General features: G+C 41.7%; 1 protein-coding gene across 2 annotated transcripts in view; it reads left to right on the top strand.

Moving 5' to 3' along the window:
* Window positions 1-2,903: 2,903 nt before the first annotated feature.
* The window catches only part of NR2C2 (nuclear receptor subfamily 2 group C member 2), a gene marked incomplete at its 5' end in the record, with an annotated part of 81,517 nt that continues 66,247 nt past the window's right edge, over window positions 2,904-18,173 (top strand). The window contains one exon of one of the 2 annotated variants that reach the window (XM_081105671.1): window positions 2,904-3,367. Coding sequence is in view for 1 of the 2 variants with exons in the window: in XM_081105670.1 (XP_080961796.1) it covers window positions 17,527-17,586 (60 nt within the window). Of the gene's footprint in view, window positions 3,368-17,526; window positions 17,587-18,173 lie in introns of those variants that run through there. The other variant, XM_081105670.1, reaches the window with a different exon arrangement.

Genomic DNA, 18,173 nt, shown 5'->3' with positions numbered 1-18,173 from the left:
TTATTAAAAAGATTTCTAGCAAAAACACAATAGAGCGAAATATGGCACTATGGCAGTGCCAACCTCAGCTGCAGAGGTTTGTTACCTGCTGGTATTATTTGCTATCTGTGTTTACATGTGCATCTGTTTTCAGGAGAAGAAAAGCCGCTCAAGTGGGTCAAGATTATTAATATTAAACAACTAACCTTTAACTGAGAATTTACTGAGTACTATCATAAACAGGGTACACTGATGCAGCATAGTTTACAGCATAAGCCTTAATGTCAAACCAGATCAGAGCCCTGGCTTCACTTACTACACTGGTAGCATCTGGGCATTGGAAATATACACCATCTTATAAACATTAATTATTGTTTAGTATTCATTTCAAAATCTAGTACAATTATGTGTTTGCAATTAAAACCCCAAAATTCACCAGTGGGTGAATTTTTACACTATATCTAGAAGCAATATTTAATATTAAAAACTTAATTTTTGAAAAAGAACACAAAATTGCAAAGCAGTTCGTGGTTACAAGCATGGCCCATTACAATACTGTTACCTTAGGCCTATCACTTGACTTTCTGGTCCTTATCCTTCTCTCCTGTAAAATCTTCCTGCCATAAGAGGATTTGACCATATCATCTCTTGAGGCCCCTTCCAGCTTCAGGAATATGTTACCATGAAATTACAAAATTTAATTGTTTTTCCCACTTACTTTCTTGCAAGGTGACAACAAGGAAGAAGGGAAAATCGATGTGTTTAAAGCATTTCCTATCAAGTAGAAATATTGTAAGATTAAGGACAAAATACTCAAAGTTGGGGTCAACCTGATAAAAGCCCAAATGGCTGTTTAAAAGGTTAACCTATCCATCTTGGAGACAGTATTCATTCATAATAGACAAGAAAAGTGCAAGAAAACAAATCAATCAGCAGAGGATCGCTGGCCTACAAAGAATGATGATCGAGGAGAGTCCAGCCTAAACACTTCAGTGGTCTGCACCCTCCAAAGCAAGTCAAAACCATAAATTAAGAGAAATATCTAAGGGATTCACAGGGTCAAGAGAAGCAACTTCCTTTATCTACCTAACCTATTTTGCAAAGAGTTGCTTTATATATACTTCTTTTTTTCTTAATCCTCACCAGAAGATTTTTACTGATTTTATTGATTTACTTATTTCAGGGAGCGGGAGAAAGAAACATCCACTGGTTGCCCCCTGCACGTGCCCCGACCTCTCAGGTGCACGGGAGGCCGCTGTCAGCATGAGCCACACGCACGGCCGGGGCTGCCCATCCTCCTGTACCATCGTTTACAAGCTCCAGACCGCGAGGGAAAGATCCCACGGTCACTAAGAGACGCCAAATAATAGGTAGCGAAGGGTTTCAACACTTTATCTGATCCTACCAGAAGCTGGTGCATCCTCGGACCTTTAAAACCTAAATAAAAAGTCGTATATGTGCAGTAGGGCCCAAACCCACGCAATAAACCACCCCCTTCTTCCGACCTACAGTCGCTCTGCGGTGCGACTGCTGCTTCCATCAGCTCGGCGGGAGGCCTCGGCGGAGGCGGTCACGGCCAGAACGCAGCCCCCGCCCCGCTCCGCTCCGCTCCCCCGAGGGGCGTGCTTGCACCTGAATAACGGGGTCCCGCGTCCCCAGGTCTTTAAGACGACCAAGCGGCCCTTTACCCTAAGCACAGTGGCGGCGCGCCGTTTAATTTCCATTTTCGTCTGACCGCAGTGTCGACCGAGTCCCGTCTCCAGGCCTCGGGACCGACAGCGCATCCCCAAGCATCCGCCCCGCGCCGCCGCCGCCGCCCGGCCCGCCAGGGGCCGGAGGAAGCAGTGCCGGCCGCGGCGTTCCGGTGCGCGCGCGCGGCTCAGCCAATCGCGTGCTCGCCCGCCCCCCGCGGCCGCAGCGAGGCTGGCGCTGGGAAGAGGAAGAAGAACATTCGCCCTCCTCCTACCAGCGCGCGGGCGGCGGCGGCAGCGGCACCGGGGTCACGAACTCTGACCTTTCACTGACAAAAACAATAACAAACCCCCCCTTCCCCGCGACCCCGGCGGCGCCCCCGGGCCCGCCCCCGCTTTTACCTCGGCGTCTCGTCTCGGGTCCGCTGCCCCACGAGCCTGCGGCCCCGGGCTCCCGCCATCCGCCGACGCCGGGAGCCCGGCCTCCCCACGCCCTGCCCTCCGCGCCGGGGGCCGCCCGTCGCAGACACGGGACCTGCTCCGAAGCCGCTTTGGCGCCAAATCCTGAGGTAAAATTGAAAAAGGGGCCGGGGCGGGGTCGGGCCGGCGGCGGAGGGGGCGGGCCTGGCGCGCGGACATGGAGGCGCCGTGTCGGCGGCTGAACCCGACCTTTTTACCTTTGCCACGGGGCGGCAGCGGCGGCGCGGGACGCTTTGCATAGTGGGCCGGGCCGCTCCCTTCCCCTCCCCGCCCGCGCCGGGAGCAGCGAGCGGGCCCCCCCTGACCGGCCTGGCCGGCGCGAGGGTGGGGACAGAAAAGGGGGAATGGCCGCGGCCCCGCCTCACAGCTGGCCCTTCGCCAGCGCCGCCATTTTGTTCTCGATGGAGAGGGCTCTGGCTGGGCCGGACTTCCCTCCTCCTTGTCAGCTTCCTCATCCCTGTGGTCCCTCCTTCCCTCACTCCCTGACTCCTCGCCCCTCCGCTCCTCGTGTGCCGTTGGCGGCCGCCTCGGCCCAACCGCCGTTTTTTCTGAAGGGGAGTGTGGCAGGCGGGTACGGAGTGCCGCCTCGTGAGCGACGGCTTTGCCGACCAATTGGTGCCCACACAGGAGGGCCGGGACCTGCGCTCCTTCCTCCGAAGCTCTGCTGATTGGCTCGGGCGGGAGAGGGCGGTCCCCGCGGGGCGCTGGAATCCTGGCAGGGCGGGAGCAGGGGCGGGGCGCAGCGTGGGCTCCGGGGTCATGGGGGCGCGGCCTGGGCGGGAGCCGGGAGCACCGGAGAACCGGCGGGGGGCCGCGCGGTTTCCCTGGGCCTGGAGCGCGTCCAGGATGGGTGATGCCGAGCAATAGTGATAAAGGCGGCGAAGCATCGTGAGTCCACGTCGCTGACTCGTGGGGAAGACTTTTCGCAGGCTGGACACCGTTCAGGGCCCGGCTCTTTCCTGTATTTCCGGCGCAGCCGCGGGCGAATCTTGAGGCTCAACTTCATAGATTATAAAACGGGGAGAATGGGCGTTCTTGCCAGGCCGGACCTCCCTTCTCAGGACCGTTGAGTGCTCTACTCGGAAAATGGAGTCAAGGCTACTTTGTGAACCCCAGAGTGATGTAAAAATGGTGTTATTGTTGAAAATCGGGTGTAGAAGCGCCAGGAATGGAAAGCTTAAATGTATTGAGGGCTTGAGAGAACACAGGTGAATCAGGTAATTCTCTTCTCACTCATTAAATGCTTGTTTGCTTAGTTTGGGGCACTGGGGATACATCCAGAGAACTAGCTAGACAAGGCCTCTCTCCCCTCTTAGAATTGGGGATGGGGGTGAATAGGCAAATAAAAATACGATTTCAGAGAATGGCAAATTCCAGAAAAGAAATGAAACTGAATTAAAGAAGATATGAGGAGACAAATTTAGATTGGGTGGTCAGAGAAGGCCTCTGTAAGGTGGTGCTTGAACCAAGGAACCTAAGGGGGCGGGGGAGGGGGGAGAACAAAACAAAACAAAAAAACACGAACCACAGGTGTAGCGGCCCAGGTGTAAAGGAAGGAAAGCATTTGGTGTGATTGGGAACAGGCTGTAAATTGGTTAGAACTACTTTGTTGTTCTTTCTATTATTCTGCTCTACCTCCAGGCTAAAGTCTGTGAAATATGACAAAGGTAATAGTAAATCTTCAATTTAACAATGAAAAAGAAAGAGTCAGGGAAAATACAGCCATAAATGAATTGCTGATAAATATATGACTTGGGAGGGAAACCTCAGAAAATCACAGATTCAAATCCTTTGTCAGCCCCTTATATCCATCTTCAGTTCATCAGGTATTTGCCTCCGGAATTAGGTGCCAGACTGGAATACAGAGATGACTAAAACGTGTGAATGTGATTCTATACACAAGTTCTGTTTTCTCCCTCTCTCATCCCCATATATACACACACACACACAAAATGTTTTAAGCCAAAGCTAATTACTGTGTTGGTTAACAGTGTCAGCATTTACTAGCTGTGTGACTTTGGGTAAGTTACTTAACGTTTTTGAGCCTTACTGTCCTCATCTGGACAATCATAGAACCTTCTAGAATTGAGGATTAAATGGGTCAAAGTAAATAAAGCGCCTTGCACATAGTAAATACTAATAATTGGAATTAAAGGATATAAATGGTGAAATTTTTAGTCATGTGGTATAGGGGCAAAACACTGGATTGGAACACTGGGGTTCTAGTTTTGACTGTTCTGCTTTTGGTTATTAATTGGCATCCAGACCAAAAATTTGTTTAGAAAACAAATGGAACCAATAGTCTAGCAAAAAGTATGGGGTACTTTACGATTTACAAGACTCTTACAAGCATTATGTTGTTCTTACCCCACTAGAACCGATGTAATTGTGGAGGTCCTTTTCCTGCTGTTTTAAACTTTCTAAGATGTTCCATCATTTTCTTATGGCTGTACCCCTGACCCCCTGTGCTCTAAACACACTGGCTTGCCTTCAACTTCAACCGTGACTCACCTTAACCCCAGGCCCTTTCACATGCTGTCCCCTCAGCCTGAAATCCTCACAAGCCCTCTTCCACCCCCCCACCCCCCCACCCCCATACACACACACCACACACATACATACCCTAGTCCTGCAGATCTCAGCTCAAGCATCACTTCCTCAGGGTAACCCTCTCTGATGCCCAGTGCCAATCTAGATCAGATTCTTTTACTACACTGTATTTTTCCATTATAACCTTAGTCTCACTTTGTAATTATACTCCATTATATGATTGATTGATATGTGTTCCCCTTACCTTGAGGTAAACTGCATGAGAGCAGGAATTATTTTGTTCATTATATTTCCAGCACTTAGCAGAGTGCCTGGCACTATTTGTTGAGTGAATTAATTGATAATTTATGATATCACTGGTAACTAAGTTACTGCTCATTAATGGTAACTTTTTGTGGGGGCTTGTTTGGCAATTCAGATAGCAGTGCCAGCAATAAAATGTCTATTACAGTATTTGGATGATTTTAGAAAGTGGCCCCTCACAGATGGCACTGACTGGAGACATGAATTTCTTTTTACCCACTTATATGTTGATTTTATGTTTAGTTCTTTTTAAAGACCAGAAATAGATAATAATAAACTGAATTACAAAGTAAATTAATGAAAGTTGATGAGTTCATATGGAACTCATTAATAAACAAATAGTCCAAATATAACGATGTCATTTACTTTAACTCAGCGGTTCTCAACCTGTGGGTTGCAACCCCTTTGGCAGTCGAACGACCCTTTCACAGGGGTTGCCTAAGACCATCCTGCATATCAGATATTTACATTACGATTCATAACAGTAGCAACATTACAGTTATGAAGTAGCAACGAAAATAATTTTATTGTTGGGTCACAACATGAGGAACTGTATTTAAAGGGCCAGAAGGTTGAGAACCACTGCTTTAAATGAAGAAACAAAGCACCAATATGATTTTCTTGAAATTAAAAATGCTAGTCTTTGTTTCTCTATCACAGGGAAGAGAAGTAGGTTTGCAGGGAGATGAGAGCTGAAAGTGTGGTCATTTTTATTTTTAAAAAATTTATCTTTATTGTTGAAAGTATTACAGATGTCCCTTTTAACATGATTGGCCCCCTCCACTCTGCTCTAACACTCCCCACCCTCCCTCCCTGCAGGCCTTCACCATATTATTGTCTGTGTCCATAGGTTATGCATGTAAGTTCTTTGGTTAGTCTCTTCCTGCCTTCCCTCTGAGGTTCATCAGTCTGTTCCATGCTTCCATGTCTCTGGATCTACTTTGTTCATCAATTTATTTTGTTCATTAGATTCCACATGTAAGTGAGATCATGTGGTACTTGTCTTTCTCTGCTGGCTTATTTCATTTAGGATAATAGTCTCCAGGTTCCTCCATGCTGTCTCAGAGGGTAAGAGATCCTGCTTTTTTACAGCTGCATAGTATTTCATTATGTAAATCTGCCACAGCTTTTTTATGGACTCATCTGCTGATGGGCACTTGAGCTGTTTCCACATCTTAGCTATTATAAATAGCTCTGCTGTGAACATAGGGGTGCATGTATTCTTTCTGATTGCTGTTTCAGGATTCTTAGGGTATATTCCTGGAAGTGGGATCACTGGGTCAAATGACAGTTCCATTTTTAATTTTTTGAGGAAACTCCATACTATTCTTCATAGTGGCTGCACCAGTCTGCATTCCCACCAGCAGTGTACTAGGGTTCCCTTTTCTCCACATCCTCGCCAGCGCTTGTTTGTTGATTTGTTGGTGCTAGCCATTCTGGCAGGTGTGAGGTGATACATCATTGTCGTTTTAAGTTGCGTCTCTCTGGTGATGAGTGATTTTGAACATTTTTTCTTATGTCTCTTGGCCATCTACATGTCTGCTTTGCAAAAGTGTCCATTTAGGTCCTTTGCCCATTTTTTCATTGGATTATTTATCTTCCTTTTGTTAAGTTGTATGAGTTCTTTATATATTTTGGAAATTTATCCCATATTAGATGTATCATTTGCAAATATGTTCTCCCATACAGTGGGATCCCTCTTCATTTTGTTGATGCTTTCCTTAGCTGTGCAGAAGCTTTTTATTTTGATGTAGCCATTAATTTTAAATATTTATTCTTCCAAAGATAAATGGATTCATGTAACAGAATTATTGAAGAATAACCTTTTAATTGCTTTCCCAAGTTTAAAAGCTTACTTTGCAAAGTATATGTTAAGCTTCCACCTGAAAGTCTGGTAAATAGACCATTTTTGCTGACTTATTTTACATACTACTTACTTTTTATGTGTTTTTATTTTTTATTTCAGAGAGAGAAGGGAGATAGAGAAAAAAATCAATGATACAGAGAAACATTCATCAGTTGCCTCCTGCACACACCCCTACTGGGGATGGAGCCTGCAACCCCATGTGCCCAGACTGGAATCACACCGCTGAACTTTCGGTGCATGGGACATGGCTCAACCAATTGAGCCACACTGGCCAGGGCTATATAATACTGATTTTAAAAATAAAATGTTATAATATTTTAAAACCAATTAGCAGTCACACTTTTATTTAAATCTTTGGTTTTGGATTCTTCTATCCTGTTACAGGAATTTTTGGTACCACTTGTTCAACAATTTTGATTCCTTGAATTAATTACTCAGGGTAACTAAAGAACTGAGAGTTTAATGTTGTTTTACAACATGAAAATACTTATTTATTGCTTCCAACAGTTGTATTTAAGATGACCTTGAAATTTTGTTCTCATGAACATGCCTTTACAGAAAATAAAATCCGTATGTGTAATAATCTTACTTTTTGAGGAATTCCGGAAAATCTTAACATTTGTCTCCAAGAAGTCAAGTAACAGTTCAACGCCTGTCTCTGGAACCTTGAGTGGGTAGCCTATCTGAGGCTTATAGATTTCCCACTTTTAAAATGGGGAGGTGGGAACCAACACTGAGATTGGGGCCAAGAGTAGGAGTCACTTGTCCAGGTTACATAGAACAAGGCAGGTGGACCTGTGTAGAGCAGACGCCCTTCAACCTTGGTACTGAACCACTGGCCTTTTGTGTCTAGCTGTCTTAGTGTCTCCACATATTGAGGGCTCTCATTTGGGGTTTTTATCTTTGAGTTCTCTTACCTGTTTGTCATATGCTCCTTCAGTCCCAAAGCACGTCCTAGAGCAGATACTAGTTCCCTTTAATCAGTACCACACAGGAGGAATCTGTGAAGGAATCCATCTTAGAGCTCAAGTCCAGCGTCACACCTGATGCAACACTTTGCAAGAGTTTTGTTTAGCTCTTTTTACTTTATTACTGGTAATGAGAAACTTAAATAATGTTGACTTTTCCTCCATGTGTGATTATCATCTTTAACGTGATGTACACATTCGTGTTCCTGTCGCACATTGTAAAAGATAAGCTCTTATTTGTTGGAGTCTCACTTGCAACCTAACATGACTGGAGGCTGAGATTCTCTTTGTAATTCCCTCCCATCCCTGCCATTTCTTCCCCATATCCCTTGCCATCTATTTCTGCTACCTGTTCCCCATCCTCTCTTCAGGGGCCTTGAGTGCTAGAGAGTTTTAAGCAACAGGAGCTCTGTACCAAAAGTCATGACTGTTTGGAAATTGCAACTCAACTAGCATAGCTCCCAATAATGAGTGGTAGTGGATAGAAAGGATGACAGTTCAGATGAGGGCATTGGCATAGGCATTATTACAAGGAGAGAAGGAGCAGATGCATACCCCTGGCATCTGGAGTCTTGGAGCAGAGGTATGGGAAGTGAATTATTAGGTTGAGAAAGAAATAGGCTAGCTCAGACACTCAACTGTTGTTTTTGCTTCACTCCTGGACTCCAGGTAGCCTATAATGATGAAAGCTAACCTCAGGGGGAAAGTGTGATTTTTAGGGACAATAAAAATTAACTCTCCCACTGTAAGAGGCCTGAAGTCCTTACATAGGAGGTAAAACCTTTCATTCCATAATTATTCTAAGCTCTGGAAATGTTAATAAGTTGATAGGGAGGAGTTTCATTCCAAGTGTAAAAGAGGGTATCATTCTGTCCTGTTTGGATTAGTGGAAGATGTGAAAGAAGGTATTGAGGCCTAGAAAATTGGGTGAATGCTACTGAAGAGTGAGGAGGAGAAGCTGGCAGTGCTAGACTCAAACTTGAAGACTTCATGGTTTTACTGGGAGCCATCTTACTTACCTTTATTGTTCACGTGTTGATAGAAAAAAAAAAGGTAAGCAAAAAAAAAAGTTTCTTACTATCTGCCCACACATGCACTTTCAATAACTGCCTGCCTCTGTACCACTCTCATTCTCTTTCTCTCACCCTCCCTTATTGCTTCTGCAATAATACATCTTTTCACTAGGTTAAGTAAACCTGGAATTGAAAAATCACCTTTACCATGGTTGAAAGCACAGAGTTTAGGTCAGCCCTTGGCTGAAAAGACTGGTAATCAGAACATGTTTGTTACTTAATGCAATGCAGATTTTTTAAAAATTAAATTTAAGTTTGTTTCTTTTCTAAAGTAAAAGATTGTTTTTTAAAAAAGGAAATTTTCAAATGAAGGAAAGATAGCATTGCAGCAAAAGGCACATACTAAAAATGTTGTCAATGGATTATGTGACTTTAAGTGAAACATGTAATGAAACCAGTTTTACCATAGGCTACTGGATATAAACAAGAGTTAAGTTTCTAGGGTATCTCATCAACGTTATAATAAAATAACAGTATTCAAGGACCTGCTGTATTTAGGAATTAGTGATTGTATAAACTAGTTATTAAATGATCTAGCTTATTGATTCAAGCAATTTGTTTCCTTGCTGCTCTCCTGTCACTTTAAAAGATTCCTTCCGCTTGACTTTTTCTGGGAAATTATTTTGAAGGATACTGATATAGAGGGGATGTTGTGTTCTTAGAGTCAGAGTGGCCTGGAAGACTTGAAACAAGTTGATTAAACTTCTGAATCTGTTTTTTTTTTTCTGTATGTATTGGTAGTGCTAATAATACCTAATCAGAAGGTATTTTAAGGATTAAATGATGCCTCCTTTTATATAAGGCACATTGTAAATTCTGAGGAAGTCTGTCCTGCTTTCCTTCCATCCATCTGTCCCTGGCTCACACTAATAGAAATGAAGAGAGTTTTTATCACCCTTACACTTAGGCCCCTAGAAAGGTGAGGAAAATCATGCAGTGTGCAATGATTTTTTTTTTTTTTTTTACAGGAAGACGCGCAGAAAGTTGTAGCACTGCTCTGGTAACATGAGAACTCCATAGATGAGAACCACTTCTTTCCCCACTGTTCAATGTTTACCACCTCACCTCGCACCCCCTAGCACACATATATCATTGCTGTCCCTTTCTTGTAGCCCAGACTTGTAATAAGTTTCTTGTGTAGGGCAGGGAATCACCTGACCTAAAAGCAAGTAATCTTTGAGTTTAAGTAGTGGCAGGGTTTCTGATTGAAGTGGCAGGATGTATATCTGAACTTGACCTTAGAGCAGCCGTGGGCAAACTACGGCCCGCGGGATGAATAAACCTAAAAAAAAAAAAGACCGTACCCATTTATGTAATGATGTTTACTTTGAATTTATATTAGTTCACACAAACACTCCATCCATGCTTTTGTTCCGGCCCTCCGGTCCAGTTTAAGAACCCATTGTGGCCCTCAGTCAAAAAGTTTGCCCAGCCCTGCCTTAGAGGTATCCCCATGAGCCTTTCTTTTGATGAACATTTTATTATATTAAATCTGCCACTTGATTACCATATCCTGGTTTCAAGTCTTGATCTATGATTTCAAATCTTTAGCTATGTGTTTCTCTCTTTTTTAAAATCCTCTTTCAGGCTATCTAGATTCTTCAGTTTTTATTTTCCCATGAGTATGAATAAAAAGACTCTGACAGCCCAACTGGTGTTGCTTAGTGGTTGAGCGTTGACCTATGAACCAGGAGGTCACAGTTCGATTCCCAGTCAGGGCACATGCCCTGGTTGTGGGCTCAATCCCCACTGGGGCGTGCAGGAGGCAGCCAATCAGTGATTCTCTCTCCTCATTGATGTTTCTATCTCTCTCTTCCTCTCCCTTCCTCTCTGAAATCAATAAAAAGAAAAAAAGACTCTTGACAGTCACAGCATAACAGAGATTACACTGAATATCTTGGACCTATCAAGAAGTTCTATTACCCATGCAGTATTTTGAAAATAGTTATTAGGTATTGGTTTATTTTTAAATATTTGTGAGATTTATCTTAATTTAGTCCTTTCATTTTGCCCAGTTAATACAATTTAACAATGAATTACAAATGCTATGTGAGCATATGATGCATGTAAATATAGTTAATTTCATGTGGATCTTATGTCAAAATGAGAGACCTATTTCTAAGTGTAATACACATTGTATAAATTTGAGTTATTGCGCCGAGACCGGTTTGGCTCAGTGGATAGAACGTCGGCCTGCGGACTGAGGGGTCCCGGGTTCGATTCCGGTCAAGGGCATGTACCTGGGTTGCGGGCATATCCCCAGTGGGGGATGTGCAGGAGGCAGCTGGTCGATGTTTCTCTCTCATCGATGTTTCTAACTCTCTATCTCTCTCCCTTCCTCTCTGTAAAAAATCAATAAAATATATTTTAAAAAAAATTTGAGTTATTGCTTTCAGATTTCTTTTTTTTTTAATATATATTTTATTGACTTTTTACAGAGAGGAAGGGAGAGAGATAGAGAGTTAGAAACATCGATGAAAGAGAAACATCGATCAGCTGCCTCCTGCACATCTCCCACTGGGGATGCGCCCGCAACGCAGGTACATGCCCTTGACCGGAATCGAACCTGGGACCTTTCAGTCCGCAGGCCGATGCTCTATCCACTGAGCCAAACCGGTTTCAGCATCAAATTTCTTTGAGAAAGTAAAAGTGGCACCATCTCCTTGCACCAATAGTAGCTTCCATGTATTGTATGTCTGTTATGTGCCTGGCATTGAGTTAGGCTCTTACATACATATTTAAGATCTAATCTTCACAATAACCTCATGTGGTTTAGTATCAGAAAGATCGACTTAGTGCCAAAGCCTTACAACCCAGTATATTTGTTTAGATGAGAAACTATCAAGACAGTAGATATTTTTTAATGTTATATAATTATGGGCCATGCAATACATAAATATGGATAATATGAATCAGTTGATTGTGAAGGGAAAGGAAGGCTCACCCATTCCTATCAATAAAGACAGAGTTTCCTTGTCCCAGGGCTTGTTTATTGTTATTTGAGACCCTGGCTCCTAAGCCTGCCCCTGTGGAGAACATAGCTGAGCTGTCCTGGTGACTTACTGGGTATTCAGGTGTTCACAGTCAGAGCCCAGCTTTCACTGCAGTGGGGTTTGTAGCTCTGCTTCACAAAGGAAACCTTGGTTGCAAAGTTTGGTCAGCTGTACACTTTTTGTGAGCCTAGAAGAGCTTATTCAGTCACCATAGTTTTCTCTACTTGTTTGTTACTAAAAGGGTGATACTGATCTCATTGTAGTTGAAAGAATATGTTATAAAACCTACGCTTGCATAAAGACAAGCAATAATAGTTTTACTTCCATCATCCTATGGTTTGTATTATAGTTTTTATGTACTGTGCCCTGTTGTCATACATGTGCAATACAGGAAAAACTCACATTTAAGTTAAGTTTAAGACGATGCCTTCATACTTCATAATAGTCTTTGTTGCCACCACTTTCTAACTGGCTCTCCATTTGTAGTCTCTCCTTTTTTATCATCACGTTGTTGCCTAAAGGAATTTTCTAAGATCCAGATGTGATTACTTCATTTTTCTGCCAAACCTCTGATAGTTCTCTGTTACCTATCGTATCAGCCTCTCTCCTCCCCTGACCTCTCCAATAATCCCCCACCAGATTTCCTACTGTTCCTCAAATATGTCGTTCTCTTTCATACCTACCAGTTTGTATGAGCTGTCATCTCTGCTTAGAACTCTCTCCATTCTCCTCTTTGCTTATTGAATTTCTACTCTTCCTTCAAGACCCAGCTTCTCTCCTATAAAACTACCACAAGCAGAGCGAGATGCTTCTTCCTTTGGATATTCATTGTAGCACTTAACACTGCATAGCTTTTATTGGTTTCTTTCTAAAATTCTTCAAGGACAAAGACTTTCTCCTCCTTTTATTATTGTCATTGTTAATTCTCAGCAGTCAATTCATTTACTATTTCACAGCAGTTGCTTAAAAAGGATTGGTAGTTCTTCAACTTGATTAGCTTAAAATTACCGTTGAAAAATATTCTGTAGCAGTTTCTTTTTTTACTTAAGCTATTTGGTCTTTTCCGGGAACATTATTTGTGTGCGGGAGCAATCTTCAAGGGTTAGGGAGCCGAATAGGTCAAGGACCAACCTTTGAAGACCTCAAGTTTCTGTACCAAGAAAAATAATGTTTTGTTCACAGTGCTTGTAAGTACAGTTCCTGGTGTAATCATTCAGGAAATGTCAGTTACTCTCAGTATTACCATGCTTAGCTCCACCAGCCAAGAAGGTTGTTTTTAAGTGTTTTTTTTTCCAGTTTGTAGTATCAAAACAGTAGGTTGTTTGTTTGTTTTTTCAGACTTCAAATGCAAAATTATATTGTGCTAGTGACTGGTTTTTCAAACTACATGTGGGCACAATACATTGTTCCCTGGAGTTTCTCATTTTAGGGGGATGCCCCCTAATTGACAACCATTGTCAAAGTGCTCTACCTTTCCTTCCTACTATGTGGTCTTTCTGTCTAGGATTACCTATTTCTGTGGTAGCAGTAAGAGAAGCTCTCAGGTGAGAATCTTACCCTCTGGCATTATCTTTTTTCTTTTTTTTTAACCTATGCACTTGAGTTAAATATTTTCCCTGATGTCTTTCATTGTGATATCCTGAAAGAAGGCCCTCTTTCTTATTTATATATGAGAATAAAATATGGTTTGCGACTTAGCATATTTTCAAAAATGATGAAATGGAAAATATTTTTTGAAATTACCGTCTCACTTATCTGCTTTCACTGGATTTAAATCTTTATTGAAAGCACTTGCTTTTCATAATTTCTCTTTCAATACCTCTCTCAATGTTATTCTCACTCTTTGTCTTTGCTTATTTTTCCTGAAGGTGCACATTCCTCCTTGTTCATTTTTAAGCAGTTCCAAAACTGCTGTTGATGATGCCTGAAGCTGCTTTGGAGGCAGAAAACCAAGAGTGAGATCAAGAATTGTAAGAATTTAAGTTATAAAGAAAGGTTGCTGCTCCGGGTCATGAGTGTTTGAGATAATTAAGGAAGTTGGTATGGGCAAGAGAGCAAAATGTGTGTGTGTGGGGGGGGGGGGGGGGGAGGGGTGCACTTGCCCTAACAGAGCAAGGTTTATTATAAAGCTGCAGTAATAAGATAATGGTAGTGGCATGGAGAAAGATAAGTAGAACAGTAGTGGAATAGAATAGGGAACCTAGAATTACATCCACACATACAGCCTGAGATATGGTAGGCAAAAAGGATAGGTTGTTTAGAAATGGTCCTGGAAAATTGATTATCCATACAATGGGGGGAAAAATGGATTCTTCCCATCAAACTCAAAAATCAATTTGCAGATGGATTGAGGACTTAAATGTGAGGGACAAAACTCTTTAACATTTATAATACATAACATTATACTTTTAAAAAAATCCTCACCCAAGGATATGTTTTTATTGATTTTAGAGAGAGAGGAAGGGAAAAGGGGAGGGAGGGAGGGAGAGAGAGAGAGAGAGAAATGTCGATCGGGTGCACGTGCCCCAACCAGGGGTTGAGCCCGCAACCTAGGTATGTGCCCTGACTGGGAATTGAATCCACGACCCCTCGGTGCATGGGATGATGCTCTAACTCTGGTTCCCAACCTTCCTAATGCCACAACCCTTTAACACAGTTCCTCATGTTGTGGTGTCCCCCAACCATAAAATTATTTTCGTTGCTACTTCATAACTGTAATTTTGCTACTGTTATGAATCGTAATGTAAATATCTGATATGCAGATGGTCTTAGGCGACCCCTGTGAAAGGGTCGTTCGACCCCCCCCCAAAGGGGCTGCGACCCACAGGTTGAGAACCACTGCAACTGATTGAGCCACACCCGCCAGGGCATAACATTATACTTTTGACCTTCAGGTAGGATAGGATTTTTATAAATAAAACATAAAAGTACAGATTATAAAAGAAAATATTGACAGCCTTATTAAATATATAAATATTATACATATATATTAATAAATATATATAAATAAATATATAAATATTCAGCCTTATTAAATTTAAGAACTGCTGTTCATCAAAAGACACCATAAAGTAAATAGATGTGCTACATAGCAGAAGATATTTATAATTTATGTAATCAATAAAGAATTAATATTTAACTTTTCTAAACTAAACATGTTAATTACTACATCTTCCTTTGTGACCTAACATCTAGAATCATTGGTCGTTAGCAGTATCTTGGAGCCCCCAAGTCCTATGTGAGGTTGATTGGCCTATAAATTTAGTGTTCAAGTGAGTCATTACAGACAATTTTCTGAGTTACTAAGTCATCTTTATCAGGCCGTCAGTCATCTGTTAAATCCACTTCAACTCAAAACTTGAAGGCTTAAGCTACCTCTTTTAGGGAAACCCAATAGATATGTCTTTCTAGTACTCTTATTTCTATAGTAAATAATAATATTCCCAATTGATATTTCTGATATTCAAATTCATAAATTTCTTGCATCAAACAGCTGTTAATAACAGCAACAGAAATGCTTGTAACACCTAAAAGTGGTAAAATTAATAGTTGCAGCTGCATGTTTAGATTTTATTTCTTATATAATACCTATTGGCTATCTTTATCCACTTTATTCCTTAGAGAGTTCTTTTGAGACCTCTGATTTTATAGAAAAAGAAGGAACTCTGTAGACTTTTCACATGCAATAATTGTGTTTTTATCAACAGTCAAGTTGTTAAGAAACTTTTCTGATACGTGTGAAATGATTTTTTTCCCTCTATTTCTTTTAGTTGGAACTAAACTATAACTAGGGGAAAAGATCAGAGTGTTTCTCTATGATTTTTCTTCTAGAAACAATGAAAAGTAAAGAAAAGTTAAAAGTCTTAACTACTTATTAAAAAGAATAAATAACCAGAAACACTACCTCTGTAATTTCAGATCATGTACTGTTATGTGAAGATGAATTACTGACACTGGTGACCTGGTATCCTTGTGGCAGTTGGTGCAGTACCTGCTCTTACAGGATGTTGTCTCCTTGAAGGCAGGGGCCAATTATTTTATATTTATCAATCACAGTTTCATGCTTCTATCTCTCTCATTACCATGTTGGCAATAAAGTAATATGAAGGGGAATTATGATCATAGAAGGAACTGTCTAATAGTGGACAGAATGATATAGGAAGTCACCAGAGAGTGGAAAGGCTTGATAGAGATCAGTGCTTATAAGTACTACTTAGAGGCCCAGTGTGCGGGATTCATGCACTGGTGGGGGCATGGCCTGTGGGGATCGGTCAGCTGAGCAGCTGTGGACCCGCCCTCTGAGTGGCTGCTCCCACTGTGGGAGCACACTGACCACCTGCATTGAGCATCTGCCCCCTGGTGGTCAGTACGCATCATAACGACTGGTCCACCGGTCGTTCCGCCATTTGGTCACTGGGCTTTTATTATATAGGATAATATCTTAGGTAAGAACTACAGGAAAGTGTTTATAAAATTACATTGTGAAGTAGTCTAATTTGTGATTGAGGAAGGGCCAAACAAATGAAATGTGTATGCATTTGTGTATGTTATACATTCAGTAGTACCATATAGTTTTTATATGTAAATGCTGGAAATAAATACCAGAACTTTGTTCTCCTGTTAATCATGGGACCTGTGCAGTCAATAATGAAGTCTTTCTGATTTGTCAAGGAATTAGATATAGAGTGGAATTTCTTTATCCTGAATTCTTTGTGGTAGAGTATTCTAATGGCATGGGTTTAGGGACTATTCAGGGTAGCTATGTTTTATGACCTGAAGAGACCAGTAGGTCTGTTACATCAAAAATGCTAGTACGCAAATGATCCTGGCCCAGGAGACTAGCACAATTTTTGGTCTTTAGATGATCTTCCTCAATTTTTACAAATGGTCACACTGTTGTTGTTATTCTATGAATAGGAAGCTGAATTGTCTTGTTTTTCTAATTTAATGAAGACTTAAAATATAAATGATAAGTGTATGGGTACCATGTTCTTCGCCCACTTTAGTAATGCAGTCTACTTACTTTTTTCTTTGTTAATGATAGTATTTGCCTTTTCACTTAAGAGTGAGGTGTGTTAGCACCTGGGTAGGGTTCTCAAACTGCCAATAGTAACAGAAGTATAGTTGATGATAGCAATCTACTGCTCTGTATTCAAAGTTGACCACGCCTTTCTCAGATAGCCACTTATTCAGCATAATGTTGCAGGGAGCTAAACAAAAAGGTGTGATTCCCATCTCCCTGAGAGGTGAACCAAGCTGTTACAACCCAAGAGACCTGATAATTAAAGTTCCAAATCCATCTTTGTCTGTATTTACCAAGGGAAGTCTTGTTTCCAAATTGAAAGTACAGCTTTAATTCCAAGGTTCTGTCTTAGTTCATTCCACATTTGACACTTTGCTAATATTGTTTATGCTAATTAAATTTGGTACCTGCCATTGAAGAATTTGGTGCAGCATATCCAGATATGCTTAGCCTTGTTTTCTATAGAGGGAAAAATCTGTACAAAACATTACCAAAGATGAATTTTGATTGCTGATATTTTTCAAGTAGCCTGGTTTCTCCCCAGCTGATAGAAGTTGCTGCATCTTTCCAAACAGGTTCTCTAATGATCTTGCTTCACCATGGCTACAAATATGGAGGGGCTGGTTCAGCACAGAGTGGGGACCCAGCAGGTGGCTGAGGTGAGTGACAGGGGCTAGCACGATAGCTGGCACCCTTGCTTTTGATAGGAAAGTACATCAGTGTGCTCTGTTGTTTGAAAACAGTCCCAATGAAGTCAGGATGTAATCTAAATCCAAAGCAGGATGATGCTGCCATGGAAGAAAAAATGAAAATGACAAGAACATTTACTCCTACTATCCTTTTGCATGAATGGGGTGGCCTAGCTGCATACAGTAGGTGACTTTAAAAAATTTCACCTTGAAAACTAAAAGAATCTGATGCTTATCAAACATGTGGGTACAGCTTTAACCCCAAGGTTCTGTCTTAGTTTATTTCACATTTGGTACTTAGCTAATATCATAGTATGGTGGAAAACCCAATTATGTGCATTCTGCAGTCATTATTGACCATCTACCTTGTACTGGAGATTTTGCTTAGTGCTGAGAAATATGGAGATGACTGAGCCATTGGTCCTTCCTTTAGCATTCTCAGGAATGGGTTAAAAAGTAATTATAAAGCAGGGTGAGAAGTACAGTTCCATGGGAGGAAGGTGATCCTGGAAGTGGGTCTTGACTGACAAGTAAACATTTGTCAGACTGACCCAAGG

This window comes from Myotis nattereri (genome assembly GCF_964212035.1).
Source record: "Myotis nattereri genome assembly, chromosome: 14".
Taxonomy (NCBI): Eukaryota; Metazoa; Chordata; class Mammalia; order Chiroptera; family Vespertilionidae; genus Myotis; species Myotis nattereri.
Note: the sequence above shows the minus strand (reverse complement) of the source record. Positions and strands in the feature narration are given on the sequence as shown.